This window comes from Scyliorhinus torazame, chromosome 24, assembly GCF_047496885.1.
Source record: "Scyliorhinus torazame isolate Kashiwa2021f chromosome 24, sScyTor2.1, whole genome shotgun sequence".
Classification (NCBI taxonomy): Eukaryota; Metazoa; Chordata; class Chondrichthyes; order Carcharhiniformes; family Scyliorhinidae; genus Scyliorhinus; species Scyliorhinus torazame.
The window spans coordinates 21,448,073-21,468,781 of record NC_092730.1 but is presented as its reverse complement, the minus strand read 5'-3'; the positions used below and the strand labels follow the sequence as shown (position 1 = coordinate 21,468,781).

At 59.6% G+C, this 20,709-nt stretch overlaps 1 protein-coding gene across 1 annotated transcript in view; it reads right to left on the bottom strand.

The window, feature by feature from the left end:
- LOC140399955 (EH domain-binding protein 1-like) overlaps positions 1-20,709 on the bottom strand; it is a 153,074-nt gene that overhangs the window by 18,003 nt on the left and 114,362 nt on the right. Inside the window, 2 exon segments of the mRNA XM_072489449.1 lie at positions 11,759-12,146; positions 12,711-12,788. Of these exon segments, the coding sequence (XP_072345550.1) occupies positions 11,759-12,146; positions 12,711-12,788 (466 nt within the window).

The window sequence follows — 20,709 nt, the reverse complement described above, 5'->3', positions numbered from 1 at the left end:
TTCAATGTGTGCGGGGAGCCCTACGTTGAATGTGTGCGGAGAGCCCTACGATCAATGTGTGCGGAGAGCCCTACGTTCAATGTGTGCGGGGACCCCTACGTTCAATGTGTGTGGAGTGCCCTACGTTCAATGTGTTCAGGGAGCCCTACGTTCAACGTGTGCGGAGGGCCCTACGTTCAACGTGTGTGGAGAGCCCTACGTTCAATGCGCGCGGAGAGCCCTACGTTCAATGTGTGCGGAGAGCCCTACGTTCAATGTGTGCGGAGAGCCCTACGTTCAATGTGTGCGGAGAGCCCTACGTTCAATGTGTGCGGAGAGCCCTACGTTCAATGTGTGGGGAGAGCCCTACGTTCAATGTGTGCGGAGAGCCCTACGTTCAATGTGTGCGGAGAGCCCTACGTTCAATGTGTGCGGAGAACCCTACGTTCAATGTGTGCGGAGAGCCCTACGTTCAATGTGTGCGGAGAGCCCTACGTTCAATGTGTGCGGGGAGCCCTACGTTCAATGTGTGGAGTGCCCTACGTTCAATGTGTGCAGGGAGCCCTACGTTCAACGTGTGCGGAGGGCCCTACGTTCAACGTGTGCGGAGAGCCCTACGTTCAATGTGTGCGGAGAGCCCTACGTTCAATGTGTGCGGAGAGCCCTACGTTCAATGTGTGGGAGCCCTACGTTCAATGTGTGCGGAGAGCCCTACGTTCAATGTGTGCGGAGAGCCCTACGTTCAATGTGTGCGGAGAGCCCTACGTTCAATGTGTGGGGAGAGCCCTACGTTCAATGTGTGCGGAGAGCCCTACGTTCAATGTGTGCGGAGAGCCCTACGTTCAATGTGTGCGGAGAACCCTACGTTCAATGTGTGCGGAGAGCCCTACGTTCAATGTGTGCGGAGAGCCCTACGTTCAATGTGTGCGGAGAGCCCTACGTTCAATGTGTGCGGGGAGCCCTACGTTCAATGTGTGGAGTGCCCTACGTTCAATGTGTGCAGGGAGCCCTACGTTCAATGTGTGCGGGGAGCCCTACGTTCAATGTGTGAGGAGAACCCTACGTTCAATGTGTGTGGAGTGCCCTACGTTCAATGTGTGCAGGGAGCCCTACGTTCAATGTGTGGGAGCCCTACGTTCAATGTGTGCGGAGAGCCCTACGTTCAATGTGTGCGGGGAGCCCTACGTTCAATGTCTGCCGAGAGCCCTACGTTCAATGTGTGCGGAGAGCCCTACGTTCAATGTGTGTGGAGAGCCCTACGTTCAATGCGTGCGGAGAGCCCTACGTTCAATGTGTGCGGAGAGCCCTACGTTCAATGTGTGCGGAGAACCCTACGTTCAATGTGTGCGGAGAGCCCTACGTTCAATGTGTGCGGAGAGCCCTACGTTCAATGTGTGCGGAGAGCCCTACGTTCAGTCTGTGCGGCGAGCCCTAAATTCAATGTGTGCGGAGAGCCCTACGTTCAGTCTGTGCGGCGAGCCCTACGTTCAATGTGTGCGGAGAGCCCTACGTTCAGTCTGTGCGGAGAGCCCTACGTTCAATGTGTGCAGGGAGCCCTACGTTCAATGTGTGCGGGGAGCCCTACGTTCAGTCTGTGCAGAGAGCCCTACGTTCAATGTGTGCGGAGAGCCCTACGTTCAATGTGTGCGGAGAGCCCTACGTTCAATGTGTGCGGAGAACCCTATGTTCAGTGTGTGCGGGGAGCCCTACGTTCAATGTGTGCGGGGAGCCCTACGTTGAATGTGTGCGGAGAGCCCTACGATCAATGTGTGCGGAGAGCCCTACGTTCAATGTATGTGAAGTGCCCTACGTTCAATGTGTGCAGGGAGCCCTACGTTCAATGTGTGTGGAGTGCCCTACGTTCAATGTGTTCAGGGAGCCCTACGTTCAATGTGTGCGGAGAGCCCTACGTTCAATGTGTGCGGAGAGCCCTAAGTTCAACGTGTGCGGAGAGCCTTACGTTCAATGTGTGCGGGGAGCCCTACGTTCAATGTGTGCGGAGAGCCCTACGTTCAACGTGTGCGGAGAGCCCTACGTTCAATGTGTGGAGTGCCCTACGTTCAATGTGTGCTTGGAGCCCTACGTTCAGTCTGTGCAGAGAGCCCTACGTTCAATGTGTGCAGCGAGCCCTACGTTCAGTCTGTGCGGAGAGCCCTACGTTCAATGTGTGCAGAGAGCCCTACGTTCAATGTGTGCAGAGAGCCCTACGTTCAATCTGGGCGGCGAGCCCTACATTCAATGTGTGCGGCGAGCCCTACGTTCAATGTGTGCGGCGAGCCCTACGTTCAGTCTGTGCGGAGAGCCCTACGTTCAATGTGTGCGGAGAGCCCTACGTTCAATGTGTGCGGAGAGCCCTACGTTCAATGTGTGCGGCGAGCCCTACGTTCAGTCTGTGCGGAGAGCCCTACGTTCAATGTGTGCGGCGAGCCCTACGTTCAATGTGTGCGGCGAGCCCTACGTTCAGTCTGTGTGGAGAGCCCTACGTTCAATGTGTGCGGAGAGCCCTACGTTCAATGTGTGCGGAGAGCCCTACGTTCAATGTGTGCGGAGAGCCCTACGTTCAATGTGTGCGGGGAGCGCTACGTTCAATGTGGGCGGGGAGCCCTACGTTCAATGTGTGCGGAGAGCCCTACGTTCAATGTGTGCGGAGAGCCCTACGTTCAATGTGTGCGGAGAGCCCTACGTTCAATGTGTGGGAGCCCTACGATCAGTCTGTGCGGGGAGCCCTAAATTCAATGTGTGCGGAGAGCCCTACGTTCAGTCTGTGCGGCGAGCCCTACGTTCAATGTGTGCGGAGAGCCCTACGTTCAGTCTGTGCGGAGAGCCCTACGTTCAATGTGTGCGGAGAGCCCTACGTTCAGTCTGTGCGGCGAGCCCTACGTTCAATGTGTGCGGAGAGCCCTACGTTCAGTCTGTGCGGAGAGCCCTACGTTCAATGTGTGCAGGGAGCCCTACGTTCAATGTGTGCGGGGAGCCCTACGTTCAGTCTGTGCAGAGAGCCCTACGTTCAATGTGTGCGGAGAGCCCTACGTTCAATGTGTGCGGAGAGCCCTATGTTCAATGTGTGCGGGGAGCCCTACGTTCAATGTGTGCGGGGAGCCCTACGTTGAATGTGTGCGGAGAGCCCTACGATCAATGTGTGCGGAGAGCCCTACGTTCAATGTGTGCGGGGACCCCTACGTTCAATGTGTGTGGAGTGCCCTACGTTCAATGTGTTCAGGGAGCCCTACGTTCAACGTGTGCGGAGGGCCCTACGTTCAACGTGTGCGGAGAGCCCTACGTTCAATGTGTGCGGAGAGCCCTACGTTCAATGTGTGCGGAGAGCCCTACATTCAATGTGTGGGGAGAGCCCTACGTTCAATGTGTGCGGAGAGCCCTACGTTCAATGTGTGCGGAGAGCCCTACGTTCAATGTGTGCGGAGAACCCTACGTTCAATGTGTGCGGAGAGCCCTACGTTCAATGTGTGCGGAGAGCCCTACGTTCAATGTGTGCGGGGAGCCCTACGTTCAATGTGTGGAGTGCCCTACGTTCAATGTGTGCAGGGAGCCCTACGTTCAACGTGTGCGGAGGGCCCTACGTTCAACGTGTGCGGAGAGCCCTACGTTCAATGCGCGCGGAGAGCCCTACGTTCAATGTGTGCGGAGAGCCCTACGTTCAATGTGTGGGAGCCCTACGTTCAATGTGTGCGGAGAGCCCTACGTTCAATGTGTGTGGAGAGCCCTACGTTCAATGTGTGCGGAGAGCCCTACGTTCAATGTGTGGGGAGAGCCCTACGTTCAATGTGTGGGGAGAGCCCTACGTTCAATGTGTGCGGAGAGCCCTACGTTCAATGTGTGCGGAGAGCCCTACGTTCAATGTGTGCGGAGAGCCCTACGTTCAATGTGTGCGGAGAACCCTACGTTCAATGTGTGCGGAGAGCCCTACGTTCAATGTGTGCGGAGAGCCCTACGTTCAATGTGTGCGGAGAGCCCTACGTTCAATGTGTGCGGGGAGCCCTACGTTCAATGTGTGGAGTGCCCTACGTTCAATGTGTGCAGGGAGCCCTACGTTCAATGTGTGCGGGGAGCCCTACGTTCAATGTGTGAGGAGAGCCCTACGTTCAATGTGTGGGAGCCCTACGTTCAATGTGTGCGGAGAGCCCTACGTTCAATGTGTGCGGAGAGCCCTACGTTCAATGTGTGCGGAGAGCCCTACGTTCAATGTGTGGGGAGAGCCCTACGTTCAATGTGTGGGGAGAGCCCTACGTTCAATGTGTGCGGAGAGCCCTACGTTCAATGTGTGCGGAGAGCCCTACGTTCAATGTGTGCGGAGAGCCCTACGTTCAATGTGTGCGGAGAACCCTACGTTCAGTCTGTGCGGCGAGCCCTACGTTCAATGTGTGCGGAGAGCCCTACGTTCAGTCTGTGCGGAGAGCCCTACGTTCAATGTGTGCGGAGAGCCCTACGTTCAGTCTGTGCGGCGAGCCCTACGTTCAATGTGTGCGGAGAGCCCTACGTTCAGTCTGTGCGGAGAGCCCTACGTTCAATGTGTGCAGGGAGCCCTACGTTCAATGTGTGCGGGGAGCCCTACGTTCAGTCTGTGCAGAGAGCCCTACGTTCAATGTGTGCGGAGAGCCCTACGTTCAATGTGTGCGGAGAGCCCTATGTTCAATGTGTGCGGGGAGCCCTACGTTCAATGTGTGCGGGGAGCCCTACGTTGAATGTGTGCGGAGAGCCCTACGATCAATGTGTGCGGAGAGCCCTACGTTCAATGTGTGCGGGGACCCCTACGTTCAATGTGTGTGGAGTGCCCTACGTTCAATGTGTTCAGGGAGCCCTACGTTCAACGTGTGCGGAGGGCCCTACGTTCAACGTGTGCGGAGAGCCCTACGTTCAATGTGTGCGGAGAGCCCTACGTTCAATGTGTGCGGAGAGCCCTACATTCAATGTGTGGGGAGAGCCCTACGTTCAATGTGTGCGGAGAGCCCTACGTTCAATGTGTGCGGAGAGCCCTACGTTCAATGTGTGCGGAGAACCCTACGTTCAATGTGTGCGGAGAGCCCTACGTTCAATGTGTGCGGAGAGCCCTACGTTCAATGTGTGCGGGGAGCCCTACGTTCAATGTGTGGAGTGCCCTACGTTCAATGTGTGCAGGGAGCCCTACGTTCAACGTGTGCGGAGGGCCCTACGTTCAACGTGTGCGGAGAGCCCTACGTTCAATGCGCGCGGAGAGCCCTACGTTCAATGTGTGCGGAGAGCCCTACGTTCAATGTGTGGGAGCCCTACGTTCAATGTGTGCGGAGAGCCCTACGTTCAATGTGTGCGGAGAGCCCTACGTTCAATGTGTGCGGAGAGCCCTACGTTCAATGTGTGGGGAGAGCCCTACGTTCAATGTGTGGGGAGAGCCCTACGTTCAATGTGTGCGGAGAGCCCTACGTTCAATGTGTGCGGAGAGCCCTACGTTCAATGTGTGCGGAGAGCCCTACGTTCAATGTGTGCGGAGAACCCTACGTTCAATGTGTGCGGAGAGCCCTACGTTCAATGTGTGCGGAGAGCCCTACGTTCAATGTGTGCGGAGAGCCCTACGTTCAATGTGTGCGGGGAGCCCTACGTTCAATGTGTGGAGTGCCCTACGTTCAATGTGTGCAGGGAGCCCTACGTTCAATGTGTGCGGGGAGCCCTACGTTCAATGTGTGAGGAGAACCCTACGTTCAATGTGTGTGGAGTGCCCTACGTTCAATGTGTGCAGGGAGCCCTACGTTCAATGTGTGGGAGCCCTACGTTCAATGTGTGCGGAGAGCCCTACGTTCAATGTGTGCGGGGAGCCCTACGTTCAATGTCTGCCGAGAGCCCTACGTTCAATGTGTGCGGAGAGCCCTACGTTCAATGTGTGTGGAGAGCCCTACGTTCAATGCGTACGGAGAGCCCTACGTTCAATGTGTGCGGAGAGCCCTACGTTCAATGTGTGCGGAGAACCCTACGTTCAATGTGTGCGGAGAGCCCTACGTTCAATGTGTGCGGAGAGCCCTACGTTCAATGTGTGCAGGGAGCCCTACGTTCAATGTGTGGAGTGCCCTACGTTCAATGTGTGCAGGGAGCCCTACGTTCAATGTGTGCGGGGAGCCCTACGTTCAATGTGTGAGGAGAGCCCTACGTTCAATGTGTGCGGGGACCCCTACGTTCAATGTGTGTGGAGTGCCCTACGTTCAATGTGTTCAGGGAGCCCTACGTTCAATATGTGCGGGGAGCCCTACGTTCAATGTGTGTGGGGTGCCCTATGTTCAATGTGTGCAGAGAGCCCTACGTTCAATGTGTGCGGAGAGCCCTACGTTCAATGTGTGTGGAGTGCCCTACGTTCAATGTGTGTGGAGTGCCCTACGTTCAATGTGTGCAGAGAGCCCTACGTTCAATGTGTGCGGAGAGCCCTACGTTCAATGTGTGCGGAGAGCCCTAAGTTCAACGTGTGCGGAGAGCCTTACGTTCAATGTGTGCGGGGAGCCCTACGTTCAATGTGTGCGGAGAGCCCTACGTTCAACGTGTGCGGAGAGCCCTACGTTCAATGTGTGCTGGGAGCCCTACGTTCAGTCTGTGCAGAGAGCCCTACGTTCAATGTGTGCAGCGAGCCCTACGTTCAGTCTGTGCGGAGAGCCCTACGTTCAATGTGTGCAGAGAGCCCTACGTTCAATGTGTGCAGAGAGCCCTACGTTCAATGTGGGCGGCGAGCCCTAAATTCAATGTGTGCGGCGAGCCCTACATTCAATGTGTGCGGCGAGCCCTACGTTCAGTCTGTGCGGAGAGCCCTACGTTCAAGGTGTGCGGAGAGCGCTACGTTCAATGTGTGCGGAGAGCCCTACGTTCAATGTGTGCGGCGAGCCCTACGTTCAATGTGTGCGGCGAGCCCTACGTTCAATGTGTGCGGCGAGCCCTACGTTCAATGTGTGCGGCGAGCCCTACGTTCAGTCTGTGCGGAGAGCCCTACGTTCAATGTGTGCGGAGAGCCCTACGTTCAATGTGTGCGGAGAGCCCTACGTTCAATGTGTGCGGAGAGCCCTACGTTCAATGTGTGCGGGGAGCGCTACGTTCAATGTGGGCGGGGAGCCCTACGTTCAATGTGTGCGGAGAGCCCTACGTTCAATGTGTGCGGAGAGCCCTACGTTCAATGTGTGCGGAGAGCCCTACGTTCAATGTGTGGGAGCCCTACGATCAGTCTGTGCGGGGAGCCCTAAATTCAATGTGTGCGGAGAGCCCTACGTTCAGTCTGTGCGGCGAGCCCTACGTTCAATGTGTGCGGAGAGCCCTACGTTCAGTCTGTGCGGAGAGCCCTACGTTCAATGTGTGCAGGGAGCCCTACGTTCAATGTGTGCGGGGAGCCCTACGTTCAGTCTGTGCAGAGAGCCCTACGTTCAATGTGTGCGGAGAGCCCTACGTTCAATGTGTGCGGAGAGCCCTATGTTCAATGTGTGCGGGGAGCCCTACGTTCAATGTGTGCGGGGAGCCCTACGTTGAATGTGTGCGGAGAGCCCTACGATCAATGTGTGCGGAGAGCCCTACGTTCAATGTGTGCGGGGACCCCTACGTTCAATGTGTGTGGAGTGCCCTACGTTCAATGTGTTCAGGGAGCCCTACGTTCAACGTGTGCGGAGGGCCCTACGTTCAACGTGTGCGGAGAGCCCTACGTTCAATGCGCGCGGAGAGCCCTACGTTCAATGTGTGCGGAGAGCCCTACGTTCAATGTGTGCGGAGAGCCCTACGTTCAATGTGTGCGGAGAGCCCTACGTTCAATGTGTGCGGAGAGCCCTACGTTCAATGTGTGGGGAGAGCCCTACGTTCAATGTGTGCGGAGAGCCCTACGTTCAATGTGTGCGGAGAGCCCTACGTTCAATGTGTGCGGAGAACCCTACGTTCAATGTGTGCGGAGAGCCCTACGTTCAATGTGTGCGGAGAGCCCTACGTTCAATGTGTGCGGGGAGCCCTACGTTCAATGTGTGGAGTGCCCTACGTTCAATGTGTGCAGGGAGCCCTACGTTCAACGTGTGCGGAGGGCCCTACGCTCAACGTATGCGGAGAGCCCTACGTTCAATGCGCGCGGAGAGCCCTACGTTCAATGTGTGCGGGGAGCCCTACGTTCAATGTGTGCGGAGAGCCCTACGTTCAATGCGCGCGGAGAGCCCTACGTTCAATGTGTGCGGGGAGCCCTACGTTCAATGTGTGCGGGGAGCCCTACGTTCAATGTGTGCGGAGAGCCCTACGTTCAATGTGTGGGAGCCCTACGTTCAATGTGTGCGGAGAGCCCTACGTTCAATGTGTGCGGAGAGCCCTACGTTCAATGTGTGCGGAGAGCCCTACGTTCAATGTGTGGGGAGAGCCCTACGTTCAATGTGTGCGGAGAGCCCTACGTTCAATGTGTGCGGAGAACCCTACGTTCAATGTGTGCGGAGAGCCCTACGTTCAATGTGTGCGGAGAGCCCTACGTTCAATGTGTGCTGAGAGCCCTACGTTCAATGTGTGCTGGGAGCCCTACGTTCAATGTGTGGAGTGCCCTACGTTCAATGTGTGCAGGGAGCCCTACGTTCAATGTGTGAGGGGAGCCCTACGTTCAATGTGTGAGGAGAACCCTACGTTCAATGTGTGTGGAGTGCCCTACGTTCAATGTGTGCAGGGAGCCCTACGTTCAATGTGTGGGAGCCCTACGTTCAATGTGTGCGGAGAACCCTACGTTCAATGTGTGCGGAGAGCCCTACGTTCAATGTGTGCGGAGAGCCCTACGTTCAATGTTTGCGGGGAGCCCTACGTTCAATGTGTGGAGTGCCCTACGTTCAATGTGTGCAGGGAGCCCTACGTTCAACGTGTGCGGAGGGCCCTACGTTCAACGTGTGCGGAGAGCCCTACGTTCAATGCGCGCGGAGAGCCCTACGTTCAATGTGTGCGGAGAGCCCTACGTTCAATGTGTGGGAGCCCTACGTTCAATGTGTGCGGAGAGCCCTACGTTCAATGTGTGCGGAGAGTCCTACGTTCAATGTGTGCGGAGAGCCCTACGTTCAATGTGTGGGGAGAGCCCTACGTTCAATGTGTGCGGAGAGCCCTACGTTCAATGTGTGCGGAGAGCCCTACGTTCAATGTGTGCGGAGAACCCTACGTTCAATTTGTGCGGAGAGCCCTACGTTCAATGTGTGCGGAGAGCCCTACGTTCAATGTGTGCGGAGAGCCCTACGTTCAATGTGTGCGGGGAGCCCTACGTTCAATGTGTGGAGTGCCCTACGTTCAATGTGTGCAGGGAGCCCTACGTTCAATGTGTGAGGGGAGCCCTTCGTTCAATGTGTGAGGAGAACCCTACGTTCAATGTGTGTGGAGTGCCCTACGTTCAATGTGTGCAGGGAGCCCTACGTTCAATGTGTGGGAGCCCTACGTTCAATGTGTGCGGAGAACCCTACGTTCAATGTGTGCGGAGAGCCCTACGTTCAATGTGTGCGGAGAGCCCTACGTTCAATGTTTGCGGGGAGCCCTACGTTCAATGTGTGGAGTGCCCTACGTTCAATGTGTGCAGGGAGCCCTACGTTCAACGTGTGCGGAGGGCCCTACGTTCAACGTGTGCGGAGAGCCCTACGTTCAATGCGCGCGGAGAGCCCTACGTTCAATGTGTGCGGAGAGCCCTACGTTCAATGTGTGGGAGCCCTACGTTCAATGTGTGCGGAGAGCCCTACGTTCAATGTGTGCGGAGAGCCCTACGTTCAATGTGTGCGGAGAGCCCTACGTTCAATGTGTGGGGAGAGCCCTACGTTCAATGTGTGCGGAGAGCCCTACGTTCAATGTGTGCGGAGAGCCCTACGTTCAATGTGTGCGGAGAACCCTACGTTCAATGTGTGCGGAGAGCCCTACGTTCAATGTGTGCGGAGAGCCCTACGTTCAATGTGTGCGGAGAGCCCTACGTTCAATGTGTGCGGGGAGCCCTACGTTCAATGTGTGGAGTGCCCTACGTTCAATGTGTGCAGGGAGCCCTACGTTCAATGTGTGAGGGGAGCCCTACGTTCAATGTGTGAGGAGAACCCTACGTTCAATGTGTGTGGAGTGCCCTACGTTCAATGTGTGCAGGGAGCCCTACGTTCAATGTGTGGGAGCCCTACGTTCAATGTGTGCGGAGAGCCCTACGTTCAATGTGTGCGGGGAGCCCTACGTTCAATGTCTGCCGAGAGCCCTACGTTCAATGTGTGCGGAGAGCCCTACGTTCAATGTGTGTGGAGAGCCCTACGTTCAATGCGTGCGGAGAGCCCTACGTTCAATGTGTGCGGAGAGCCCTACGTTCAATGTGTGCGGAGAACCCTACGTTCAATGTGTGCGGAGAGCCCTACGTTCAATGTGTGCGGAGAGCCCTACGTTCAATGTGTGCAGGGAGCCCTACGTTCAATGTGTGGAGTGCCCTACGTTCAATGTGTGCAGGGAGCCCTACGTTCAATGTGTGCGGGGAGCCCTACGTTCAATGTGTGAGGAGAACCCTACGTTCAATGTGTGCGGAGAGCCCTACGTTCAATGTGTGCGGTGAGCCCTACGTTCAGTCTGTGCGGGGAGCCCTACGTTCAATGTGTGCGGGGAGCCCTACGTTCAATGTGTGCGGGGAGCCCTACGTTGAATGTGTGCGGAGAGCCCTACGTTGAATGTGTGCGGAGAGCCCTATGTCGGGATGAGGAACCATGGTGATGGTAGATTGGAGAAATTGGGACCGTTTTCTTGGGAGAATTGAAGATTGGGAGGAGATTTGATGGTGGTGTTTCGAAACCATCAGGGGTCTGTGCGGAGCAGATAGAGAAAACCTTTCGCATTGGTGGAAAGCTCGGGAACAGGATTGGGGCACAGATTTAAAACAATTGGCAATAGAGACGAGGACAAAAATCTCTACTGCAGCGCGCATTACGGGTCTGGAGTGCACTCTCCGAGTGCGTGGTGGAGGCTTTCAAAAAGAAATTGGATTTTATTTTGCAAGGCAGCTGTCATGTGAGAGTGCCTTTAAGAAATGGATGTTTACGCAATGTACCTTTAAGAAAATGCAGTGATGTCAGAGTGTGGGTGGAGCTGGTCTTAAGATCCGCCATTTTGCAGTTTGAAGTTGCAGTTTGAAAAAGCAGCTTGTGTGTGCCTGTGTGTTTCCATAGAGCTGCAAGTTTGGAGGAAAAGAGCTGGGGCGTGTCTGTGTATGCAGTGAGCTGGATCTCTGCCATAAAAGACTATCTCCGCATCATTTGGGTGATTTAAACTCATAATAGTAAAGCCTTTAACCTGATGTGATTCTGTTTAAAGGTGTGAAGTCTCTTGGAAATTTGAAGGAACATTTTGAGGAATTATTTACTGTTGCAATATTTTCGGAGTTATCTTTGAAGTAAGGGGTGTTAAGGGATCCAATTGTTTAAGATGTTAAGTTGAGTTTGTGGAATAAACATTGTTTTGTGTTTGAAAACCCACGTGTCCATAATTGTAATCCCACACCTGGGGAACAAGCCGTGTGCTCGGAAAAGCAACAAATCCGTTAAAGGGGGAGGTTGGTTGAACTCCGTGATACATTTTGGGGTTCTGAAAACGCCTCGCCCATAACACAGCAGAGTCCAACTCGACGGGTGACTTTTGCAGGGGTTGGATTTGGACACGGTGCGCCGAATGGCCTTCTTTGCGTGCTGTGATCAATCTATGATACTGCGCTGGATGGCAACTCCAATAACCTCAACTGCGAGTGGGAGGATTCAGGCCTGGTTTGGGCGGCCTTCAGACAGGTTTGTCACACGTTGAAAAAAATGACCAAATTCCTCTCACTTACCCAGCATCCTTTGTCCCCGTTGTTGGTTGCTCGGCAACAGCTCTGCGGCCTAGCTCCTCAGGCTTGCTTGGCGCCGCTGAGGCCACGGCCTCCTCCTCCTCCTCTTCGAAGGGATTCCTTGGCACGGCGGTCTTGGTCGGTGCCCGCTGGCCCTCGTGACCGGTCCCCCTTCCGCCCACAGGTGACTTGTCCTCAGAGCCTCGGCCTCCGAACGGGCCGCCCTGGCTCCCCCCGCTCCTGCTGCCCTGCCCCTCCTCCGTCGTCACTGGGGGGTCGTTGAAAGGATTCCTGTGCCCGAGGTGTGCCTCCCGGCCTGGACGGAATGCGCCTGAACCGGCTGCGGCGGCCAGTGGCTGGCGTCCGCCCACGGCATCCATCTTCCACCGACCTAGGGTAACACACCACTTGGGGGTTATTTATGTGCTTTCAACAAGGCCCGAGTATGACGCCAACTGGCGAATCGCCAATGACCGGTACGAGGGTCGGGTTAGACCACAACTAGAGCTTTGAGTCCATAGCAGGAGGAGGCCATTCGGCCCCTCGATCCTGCCCCGTCGTTCCAGCAGACTGTGGCTGAACTGTTTGTGTTTCGAGCTCCACATTCCGCACCTTCTCCCCTCCCCCCCCCCGATGACCTTTGACCCCCTCGAAGTGTGGGGGGGGGGGGGAATATCCTCTCAGCCTCCACCCTGTCTACCCCCCCCCCCTCAGAATCCGATACGTTTCGACAAGATCCCCTCTTGTTCTTCTAAACTCCCAACGGGTACAGGCCCCGGCCTACTCAACATTTCCCCATCGGACAAACCCCCTTCCTCCCGGGAATCAGTTGGGGAGTGGGGGGGGTGGGGGGGGGGGGACCTTCCGCCAATGAGGGACAGAGGTGGACACTTCCAAAATCCCGCACGGGCCTCCCGGAATCTGGAAAAGGGAGAAAGTGCCGAGAGCGACTCACCGCCTGCCTCGTCCCTCGTTCCCTCCGCCCCGTAATCCTCCTCCTCTTCTTGTAGCACGGCGAGCGGTTCGCTAACATCTGAAACACAACCGGCACAGCGTTACTGAGGTGGGGGGGGTGGGGGGGGCAGGGGGGAAAGCGGGACATCCCCTCACCTCCCTGCTCCGCCATAGCCAATTCAGGAGTTTGGGGGTAACGCCATTCCACACGGTACACGGCTCAGCGTTCCTGCGGGATTACCAAGTGAGGATTCGAAATGGAGGCGGGCGCGGGCTGTGGTCTCGGACACCCGTATCGGAGGCAGGAAGGGCCTTCCCAGGGTTCCTGGCAGTTTGATAGGGGACTCTCGGCGCCCCTCTGCATGCTGGGATAGCCCGGCCGCCATCGATGCCGCTCGCCCCGTCCTTGGCTCGATCACAAAGCTGGCGAACCCCAGTGGCTGCGAACAGGGCGAGCACGCGGCGGGGTGGGGAGGGGTGGGGTGGGAGAGAGGGAAGAGGGATGGGGGGGGGAGAAGAGGGATGGTGAGGGGGAAGGGGGACGTTTGGGTAGGGAGGCGAGTGGGAAGGCGGGCAAGGGGGAAGGGGAGCGAGGGGGAAGGTGGAGCGAGGGGGAAGGGGGGCGAGGGGGAAGGGGGTCGAGGGGGAAGGGGGGCGAGGGGGAAGGAGGGCTAGGGGGAAGGGGGCAAGGGGGAAGGAGGGCGAGGGGGAAGGGGGGCGAGGGGGAAGGAGGGCGAGGGGGAAGGGGGGCGAGGGGGAAGGGGGGCGAGGGGGAAGGGGGGCGAGGGGGAAGGGGAGGGTGAGGGGGAAGGGGGCGAGGGGGAAGGGGAGGGTGAGGGGGAAGGGAGGGCGAGGGAGAAGTGGGGGAAGGGGGGGCGAGGGGGAAGGGGAGGGAGAAGGGGGGGCGAGGGGGAAGGGGGGGCGAGGGGGAAGGGGGGGGCGAGGGGGAAAGGGGGGGCAAGGGGGATGGGAGGGGGATGGGAGGGCGAGGGGGAAGGGAGGGGAAGGGGGGGCGAGTGGGAAGGGGGGAAGGGGGGCGAGGGGGAAGGGGAGGGTGAGGGGGAAGGGGGCGAGGGGGAAGGGGAGGGTGAGGGGGAAGGGGGGCAAGGGGGAGAGGGGGAAGGGGAGGGGGAAGGGGGGTGGGGGGGCAAGGGGGAGAGGGGGAAGGGGAGGGGGAAGGGGGGTGAGGGGGAAGGGGGTGAGGGGGGAAGGGGGAGCGAAGGGGAAGGGGGTGAGGGGGAAGAGGGAGCGAGGGGGAAGAGGGAGCGAGGGGGAAGGGGGAGCGAGGGGGAAGGGGGAGCAAGGGGGAAGGGGGAGCGAGGGGGAAGGGGAGGGGGAAGGTGGAGCGAGGGGGAAGGGGGGCGAGGGGGAAGGGGGCAAGGGGGAAGGAGGGCGAGGGGGAAGGGGGCGAGGGGGAAGGGGAGGGTGAGGGGGAAGGGGGCGAGGGGGAAGGGGGGGCGAGGGGGAAGGGGGGGCGAGTGGGAAGGGGGGAAGGGGGGGCGAGGGGGAAGGGGAGGGTGAGGGGGAAGGGGGGAAGGGGGGTGAGGGGGAAGGGGAGGGTGAGGGGGAAGGGGGGCAAGGGGGAAGGGAGGGCAAGGGGGAAGGGAGGGCAAGGGGGAAGGGGAGGGGGAAGGGGGGGCGAGGGGGAAGGGGTTGAGGGGGGAAGGGGGAGCGAAAAGGAAGGGGGTGAGGGGGGAAGGGGGAGTGAGGGGGAAGAGGGAGCGAGGGGGAAGGGGAGGGGGAAGGGGAGGGCGAGGGGGAAGGGAGGGCGAGGGGGAAGGGGGGTGAGGGGGAAGGGGGGCGAGGGGGAGTGAGGGGGAAGGGGGTGAGAGGGGGAAGGGGGTGAGGGGGTGAGGGGGGAAGGGGGAGCGAGGGGGAAGGGGGAGCGAGGGGGAAGGGGGGCGAGGGGGAAGGGGGGTGCGAGGGGAAGGGGCGGCGAGGGGAAGGGGGGCGAGGGGAAGGGGGGCGAGGGGAAGGGGGGCGAGGGGAAGGGGGGCGAGGGGAAGGGGGGCGAGGGGGAAGGGGGGGCGAGGGGGAAGGGGGGGCGAGGGGGAAGGGGGGGCGAGGGGGAAGGGGGGGCGAGGGGGAAGGGGGGGCGAGGGGGAAGGGGGGGCGAGGGGGAAGGGGGGGCGAGGGGGAAGGGGGGCGAGGGGGAAGGGGGGCGAGGGGGAAGGGGGGCGAGGGGGAAGGGGGGCGAGGGGGAAGGGGGGCGAGGGGAAAGGGGGCGAGGGGGAAGGGGGGCGAGGGGGAAGGGGGGCGAGGGGGAAGGGGGAGCGAGGGGGAAGGGGGAGCGAGGGGGAAGGGGGAGCGAGGGGGATGGGGGAGCGAGGGGGAAGGGGGAGCGAGGGGGAAGGGGGAGCGAGTGGGAAGGGGGAGCGAGGGGGAAGGGGGGGCGAGGGGGAAGGGGGGGGCGAGGGGGAAGGGGGGGCGAGGGGGAAGGGGGGGCGAGGGGGAAGGGGGGGGCGAGGGGGAAGGGGAAGGGGGGGGCGAGGGGGAAGGGGAGGGCGAGGGGGAAGGGGGAGCTAGGTGGAAGGGGGAGCTAGGGGGAAGGGGGAGCGAGGGGTTAGGAAGGGGAGAGGGAAGGGGAGAGGGAAGGGGAGAGGAAAGGAAGGCGGGAGAGAGGGAAGAGGAGAGAGGGAAGGGGTGAGAGAGGGAAGGGGAGAGAGGGGGAAGGGGGGCGAGGGGGAAGGGGGGCGAGGGGAAAGGGGGCGAGGGGGAAGGGGGGCGAGGGGGAAGGGGGGCGAGGGGGAAGGGGGAGCGAGGGGGAAGGGGGAGCGAGGGGGAAGGGGGAGCGAGGGGGATGGGGGAGCGAGGGGGAAGGGGGAGCGAGGGGGAAGGGGGAGCGAGTGGGAAGGGGGAGCGAGGGGGAAGGGGGGGCGAGGGGGAAGGGGGGGGCGAGGGGGAAGGGGGGGCGAGGGGGAAGGGGGGGCGAGGGGGAAGGGGGGGCGAGGGGGAAGGGGGGGCGAGGGGGAAGGGGGGGGCGAGGGGGAAGGGGAAGGGGGGGGCGAGGGGGAAGGGGAGGGCGAGGGGGAAGGGGGAGCTAGGTGGAAGGGGGAGCTAGGGGGAAGGGGGAGCGAGGGGTTAGGAAGGGGAGAGGGAAGGGGAGAGGGAAGGGGAGAGGAAAGGAAGGCGGGAGAGAGGGAAGAGGAGAGAGGGAAGGGGTGAGAGAGGGAAGGGGAGAGAGAGGGAAGGGGAGAGAGAGGGGAGGGAGAGAGAGAGGGAAGGGAGAGAGAGAGGGAAGGGAGAGAGAGAGGGGAGGGGAGATAGAGGGAAGGAGAGGGGGAAGGGGAGAGAGTGGGAAGGCAAGAGAGGGAAGGGGAGAGAGAGGGAAGGAGAGGGAGAAGGGGAGAGAGAGGGAAGGGGAGAGAGAGGAGAGAGAGGGGAGGGAGAGAGAGAGGGAAGGGAGAGAGAGGGAAGGGGAGGGAGAGGGAAGGGCGAGAGAGAGGGAAGGGGAGAGTGAGGGAAGGCGAGGGAGGGAAGGGGAGAGAGAGGGAAGGGGAGAGAGAGGGAAGGGAGACAGAGAGGGAAGGGAGAGGGAAGGGGAGAGAGAGGGAATTGGAGAGAAAGGGAAGGGAGAGAGAGAGGGAAGGGGAGAGAGAGGGGAGGGAGAGAGAGAGGGAAGGGGAGAGAGAGGGGAGGGAGAGAGAGAGGGAAGGGAGAGAGAGAGGGAAGGGAGAGAGAGAGGGAAGGGAGAGAGAGAGGGAAGGGAGAGAGAGAGGGAAGGGAGAGAGAGAGGGGAGGGGAGATAGAGGGAAGGAGAGGGGGAAGGGGAGAGAGTGGGAAGGCGAGAGAGGGAAGGGGAGAGAGAGGGAAGGAGAGGGAGAAGGGGAGAGAGGGGGAAGGGGAGAGAGACGGAAGGGGAGAGAGAGGGAAGAGGAGAGAGAGGGGAGGGAGAGAGAGAGGGAAGGGGAGAGAGAGGAAAGGGGAGAGAGCGGGAAGGCGAGGGAGAGAGGGAAGGGGAGAGAGAGGGAAGGGGAGAGAGAGGGAAGGGAGAGAGAGGGAAGGGAGAGAGAGGGAAGGAGAGGGAGAAGGGGAGAGAGAGGGAAGGCGAGAGAGGGAAGGGGAGAGAGAGGGAAGGAGAGGGAGAAGGGGAGAGAGAGGGAAGGGAGAGAGGGAAGGGAGAGAGAGAGGGAAGGGAGAGAGAGGGAAGGCGAGAGAGAGGGAAGGCGAGAGAGAGGGAAGGCGAGAGAGAGGGAAGGGAGAGAGAGAGGGAAGGGAGAGAGAGGGAAGGGAGAGAGAGAGGGAAGGGAGAGAGACGGTAGGGAGAGAGAGTGGGAAGGGAGAGAGAGGGAAGGGGAGAGAGAGGGAAGGGATCGAGAGAGGGAAGGGATAGAGAGAGGGAAGGGATAGAGAGAGGGAAGGGAGAGTGAGAGGGAAGGGGAGAGAGGGAAGGGGAGAGAGGGAAGGGGAGAGAGAGGGAAGGGGAGAGAGAGGGAAGGGGAGAGAGAGGGAAGGGGAGAGAGAGGGGAGGGAGAGAGAGAGGGAAGGGAGAGAGAGAGGGAAGGGAGAGAGAGAGGGGAGGGGAAATAGAGGGAAGGAGAGGGGGAAGGGGAGAGAGTGGGAAGGCAAGAGAGGGAAGGGGAGAGAGAGGGAAGGAGAGGGAGAAGGGGAGAGAGAGGGAAGGGAGAGAGAGGGAAGGGGAGGGAGAGGGAAGGGCGAGAGAGAGGGAAGGGGAGAGTGAGGGAAGGCGAGGGAGGGAAGGGGAGAGAGAGGGAAGGGGAGAGAGCGGGAAGGGAGACAGAGAGGGAAGGGAGAGAGAGGGAAGGGGAGAGAAAGGGAAGGGAGAGAGAGAGGGAAGGCGAGAGAGGGAAGGGAGAGAGAGAGGGGAGTGGAGAGAGAGGGAAGGGGAGAGAGAGGGGAGGGAGAGAGAGAGGGAAGGGGAGAGAGAGGGGAGGGAGAGAGAGAGGGAAGGGAGAGAGAGAGGGAAGGGAGAGAGAGAGGGAAGGGAGAGACAGAGGGAAGGGAGAGAGAGAGGGAAGGGAGAGACAGAGGGGAGGGGAGATAGAGGGAAGGAGAGGGGGAAGGGGAGAGAGTGGGAAGGCGAGAGAGGGAAGGGGAGAGAGAGGGAAGGAGAGGGAGAAGGGGAGAGAGGGGGAAGGGGAGAGAGACGGAAGGGGAGAGAGGGGGAAGAGGAGAGAGAGGGGAGGGAGAGAGAGAGGGAAGGGGAGAGAGAGGATAGGGGAGAGAGCGGGAAGGCGAGGGAGAGAGGGAAGGGGGGAGAGAGGGAAGGGGAGAGAGAGGGAAGGGGAGAGAGAGGGAAGGGAGAGAGAGGGAAGGGAGAGAGAGGGAAGGAGAGGGAGAAGGGGAGAGAGAGGGAAGGCGAGGGAGAAGGGGAGAGAGAGGGAAGGGAGAGAGGGAAGGGAGAGAGAGAGGGAAGGGAGAGAGAGGGAAGGCGAGAGAGAGGGAAGGCGAGAGAGAGGGAAGGCGAGAGAGAGGGAAGGCGAGAGAGAGGGAAGGCGAGAGAGAGGGAAGGCGAGAGAGAGGGAAGGGAGAGAGAGAGGGAAGGGAGAGAGAGGGAAGGGAGAGAGAGAGGGAAGGGAGAGAGACGGTAGGGAGAGAGAGTGGGAAGGGAGAGAGAGGGAAGGGGAGAGAGAGGGAAGGGATAGAGAGAGGGAAGGGATAGAGAGAGGGAAGGGAGAGTGAGAGGGAAGGGAGAGAGTGGGATGGGGAGAGAGAGGGAATTGGAGAGAGAGGGAATTGGAGAGAGAGGGAATTGGAGAGAGAGAGGGAAGGGGAGAGAGAGGGAAGGGAGAGAGAGGGAAGGAGAGGGAGAAGGGGAGAGAGAGGGAAGGCGAGAGAGGGAAGGGGAGAGAGAGGGAAGGAGAGGGAGAAGGGGAGAGAGAGGGAAGGGAGAGAGGGGAGAGAGAGAGGGAAGGGAGAGAGAGGGAAGGCGAGAGAGAGGGAAGGCGAGAGAGAGAGGGAAGGGAGAGAGAGGGAAGGGAGAGAGAGAGGGAAGGGAGAGAGAGAGGGAAGGGAGAGAGAGAGGGAAGGGAGAGAGACGGAAGGGAGAGAGAGAGGGAAGGGAGAGAGACGGTAGGGAGAGAGAGTGGGAAGGGAGAGAGAGGGAAGGGGAGAGAGGGGGAAGGGAGAGAGAGAGGGATGGGAGAGAGAGGGGGAAGGGAGAGAGAGGGAAGGGGAGAGAGAGGGAAGGGATAGAGAGAGGGAAGGGTGAGTGAGAGGGAAGGGAGAGAGAGGGAAGGGGAGAGAGCGGGAAGGCGAGAGAGAGGGGGAAGGGAGAGGAGGGTGAGAGCCTGGAGGGATGACAGGTGTGGGAAAAGGAGGGGAGGAGGGGGTTATAATGGAGGGTGTGAGATAGAAGGGGAGGAAAGACAGTTAAAGCGAATGAGACAGAAGAAATGAAGGTGACAGAGAAAGAGAGAGATAATTAGGCGAGAGAGTTGGGAATCCAAGAAGAGGGAGGAGACTAAACTCAGGATAAGGAGCTGGAAGGGGGTTGAGAGAGTCTGAGATCCTGACCGCCCTATCCTCCAATCTAATCGCAGGTCCCACCTGGGAAGAGATTTCGGTTATTGTCACATCCCAACATCCCACAATTTGAAAGCGAATTAATCTTTCACTCTCCGCGTTATCGTAATCGGTTTACAGCCTCGGGCGCCATGCCTGTACCCCCCCCCCCCCACCCCCCCCACTGACAACCCGCCTGCGACGGGCATCGGAGGGCGTCGACCAGTTGCAAATCATGCCAGTCGCACACGCCCAATCAGCAGGCACGCTCCCACCATGCGGCCCCCGCATCGCCGCCCCCGACTCGTTCTCAACGCGCCCGGGCGAACCACGCCCGAGGGGCGCGGGGCCGATGGCCACCTCGATTACCGGCGGGGGTAGCTCATCCTGCACTTGTCGCTGCTCCTTTACCCTCTCGGGGGATCCGGGAGTCCAGGCGGGGGGGGGGGGGGCGGTGCCTCGGGCTCTGTCTCCCGGGTAGCCTGGAGACTATGGGGTGGCTGGCCTCGGAGCCGCTGAAGGCAGGTGTGTGGGCGAGCGACCCAGCAGAACCCCTGCGATTAGAGAAGGTCAGGTTCGCTCTGCGGGGTGTGGTGGGATGTTGGTATCAAGAGAGGTTGGGAGCTTATAGTTTCTGTTTATTTTGATATGTTGGTTTAGACGGGGCCTGTAGTCCCGGTATTACGGTTACGGTGGGGTTAGTTTGGCGGGGGGGCCTGTACTCCCGGTATTACGGTTACGGTGGGGTTAGTTTGGAGGGGGGGCCTGTACTCCCGGTATTACGGTTGCGGTGGGGTTAGTTTAGAAGGGGCCTGTACACCGGTATTACGGTTACGGTGGGGTTAGTTTAGACGCGGCCTGCACTCCCGGTATTATGGTTACGGTGGGGTTAGTTTGGTGGGGGGCCTGTACTCCCGGTATTACGGTTAGGGTGGGGTTAGTTTAGACGCGGCCTGCACTCCCGGTATTATGGTTACGGTGGGGTTAGTTTGGTGGGGGGCCTGTACTCCCGGTATTACGGTTACGGTGGGGTTAGTTTAGACGGGGCCTGTACTCCCGGTATTACGGTTATGGTGGGGTTAGTTTAGACGGGGCCTGTACTCCCGGTATTACAGTTACGGTGGGGTTAGTTTAGACGGGGCCTGTACTCCCGGTATTACGGTTATAGGGGGTTAGCTTGGCGGGGGGGCCAGTACTCCCAGTATTACGGTTATGGTGGGGTTACTTTAGAAGGGGCCTGTACTCCGGGTATTACGGTTACGGTGGGGTTAGTTTAGATGGGGCCTGTACTCCCGGTATTACGGTTACGGTGGGGTTAGTTTAGGTGCGGCCTGTACTCCCGGTATTACGGTTACGGTGGGGCTAGTTTAGACGGGGCCTGTAGTCCCGGTATTACAGTTACGGTGGGGTTAGTTTAGACAGGGCCTGTACTCCCGGTATTACGGTTACGGTGGGGTTAGTTTAGACGTGGGCTGCACTCCCGGTATTAAGGTTACAGGGGGTTAGTTTGGCGGGGGGGGCCTGTACTCCCGGTA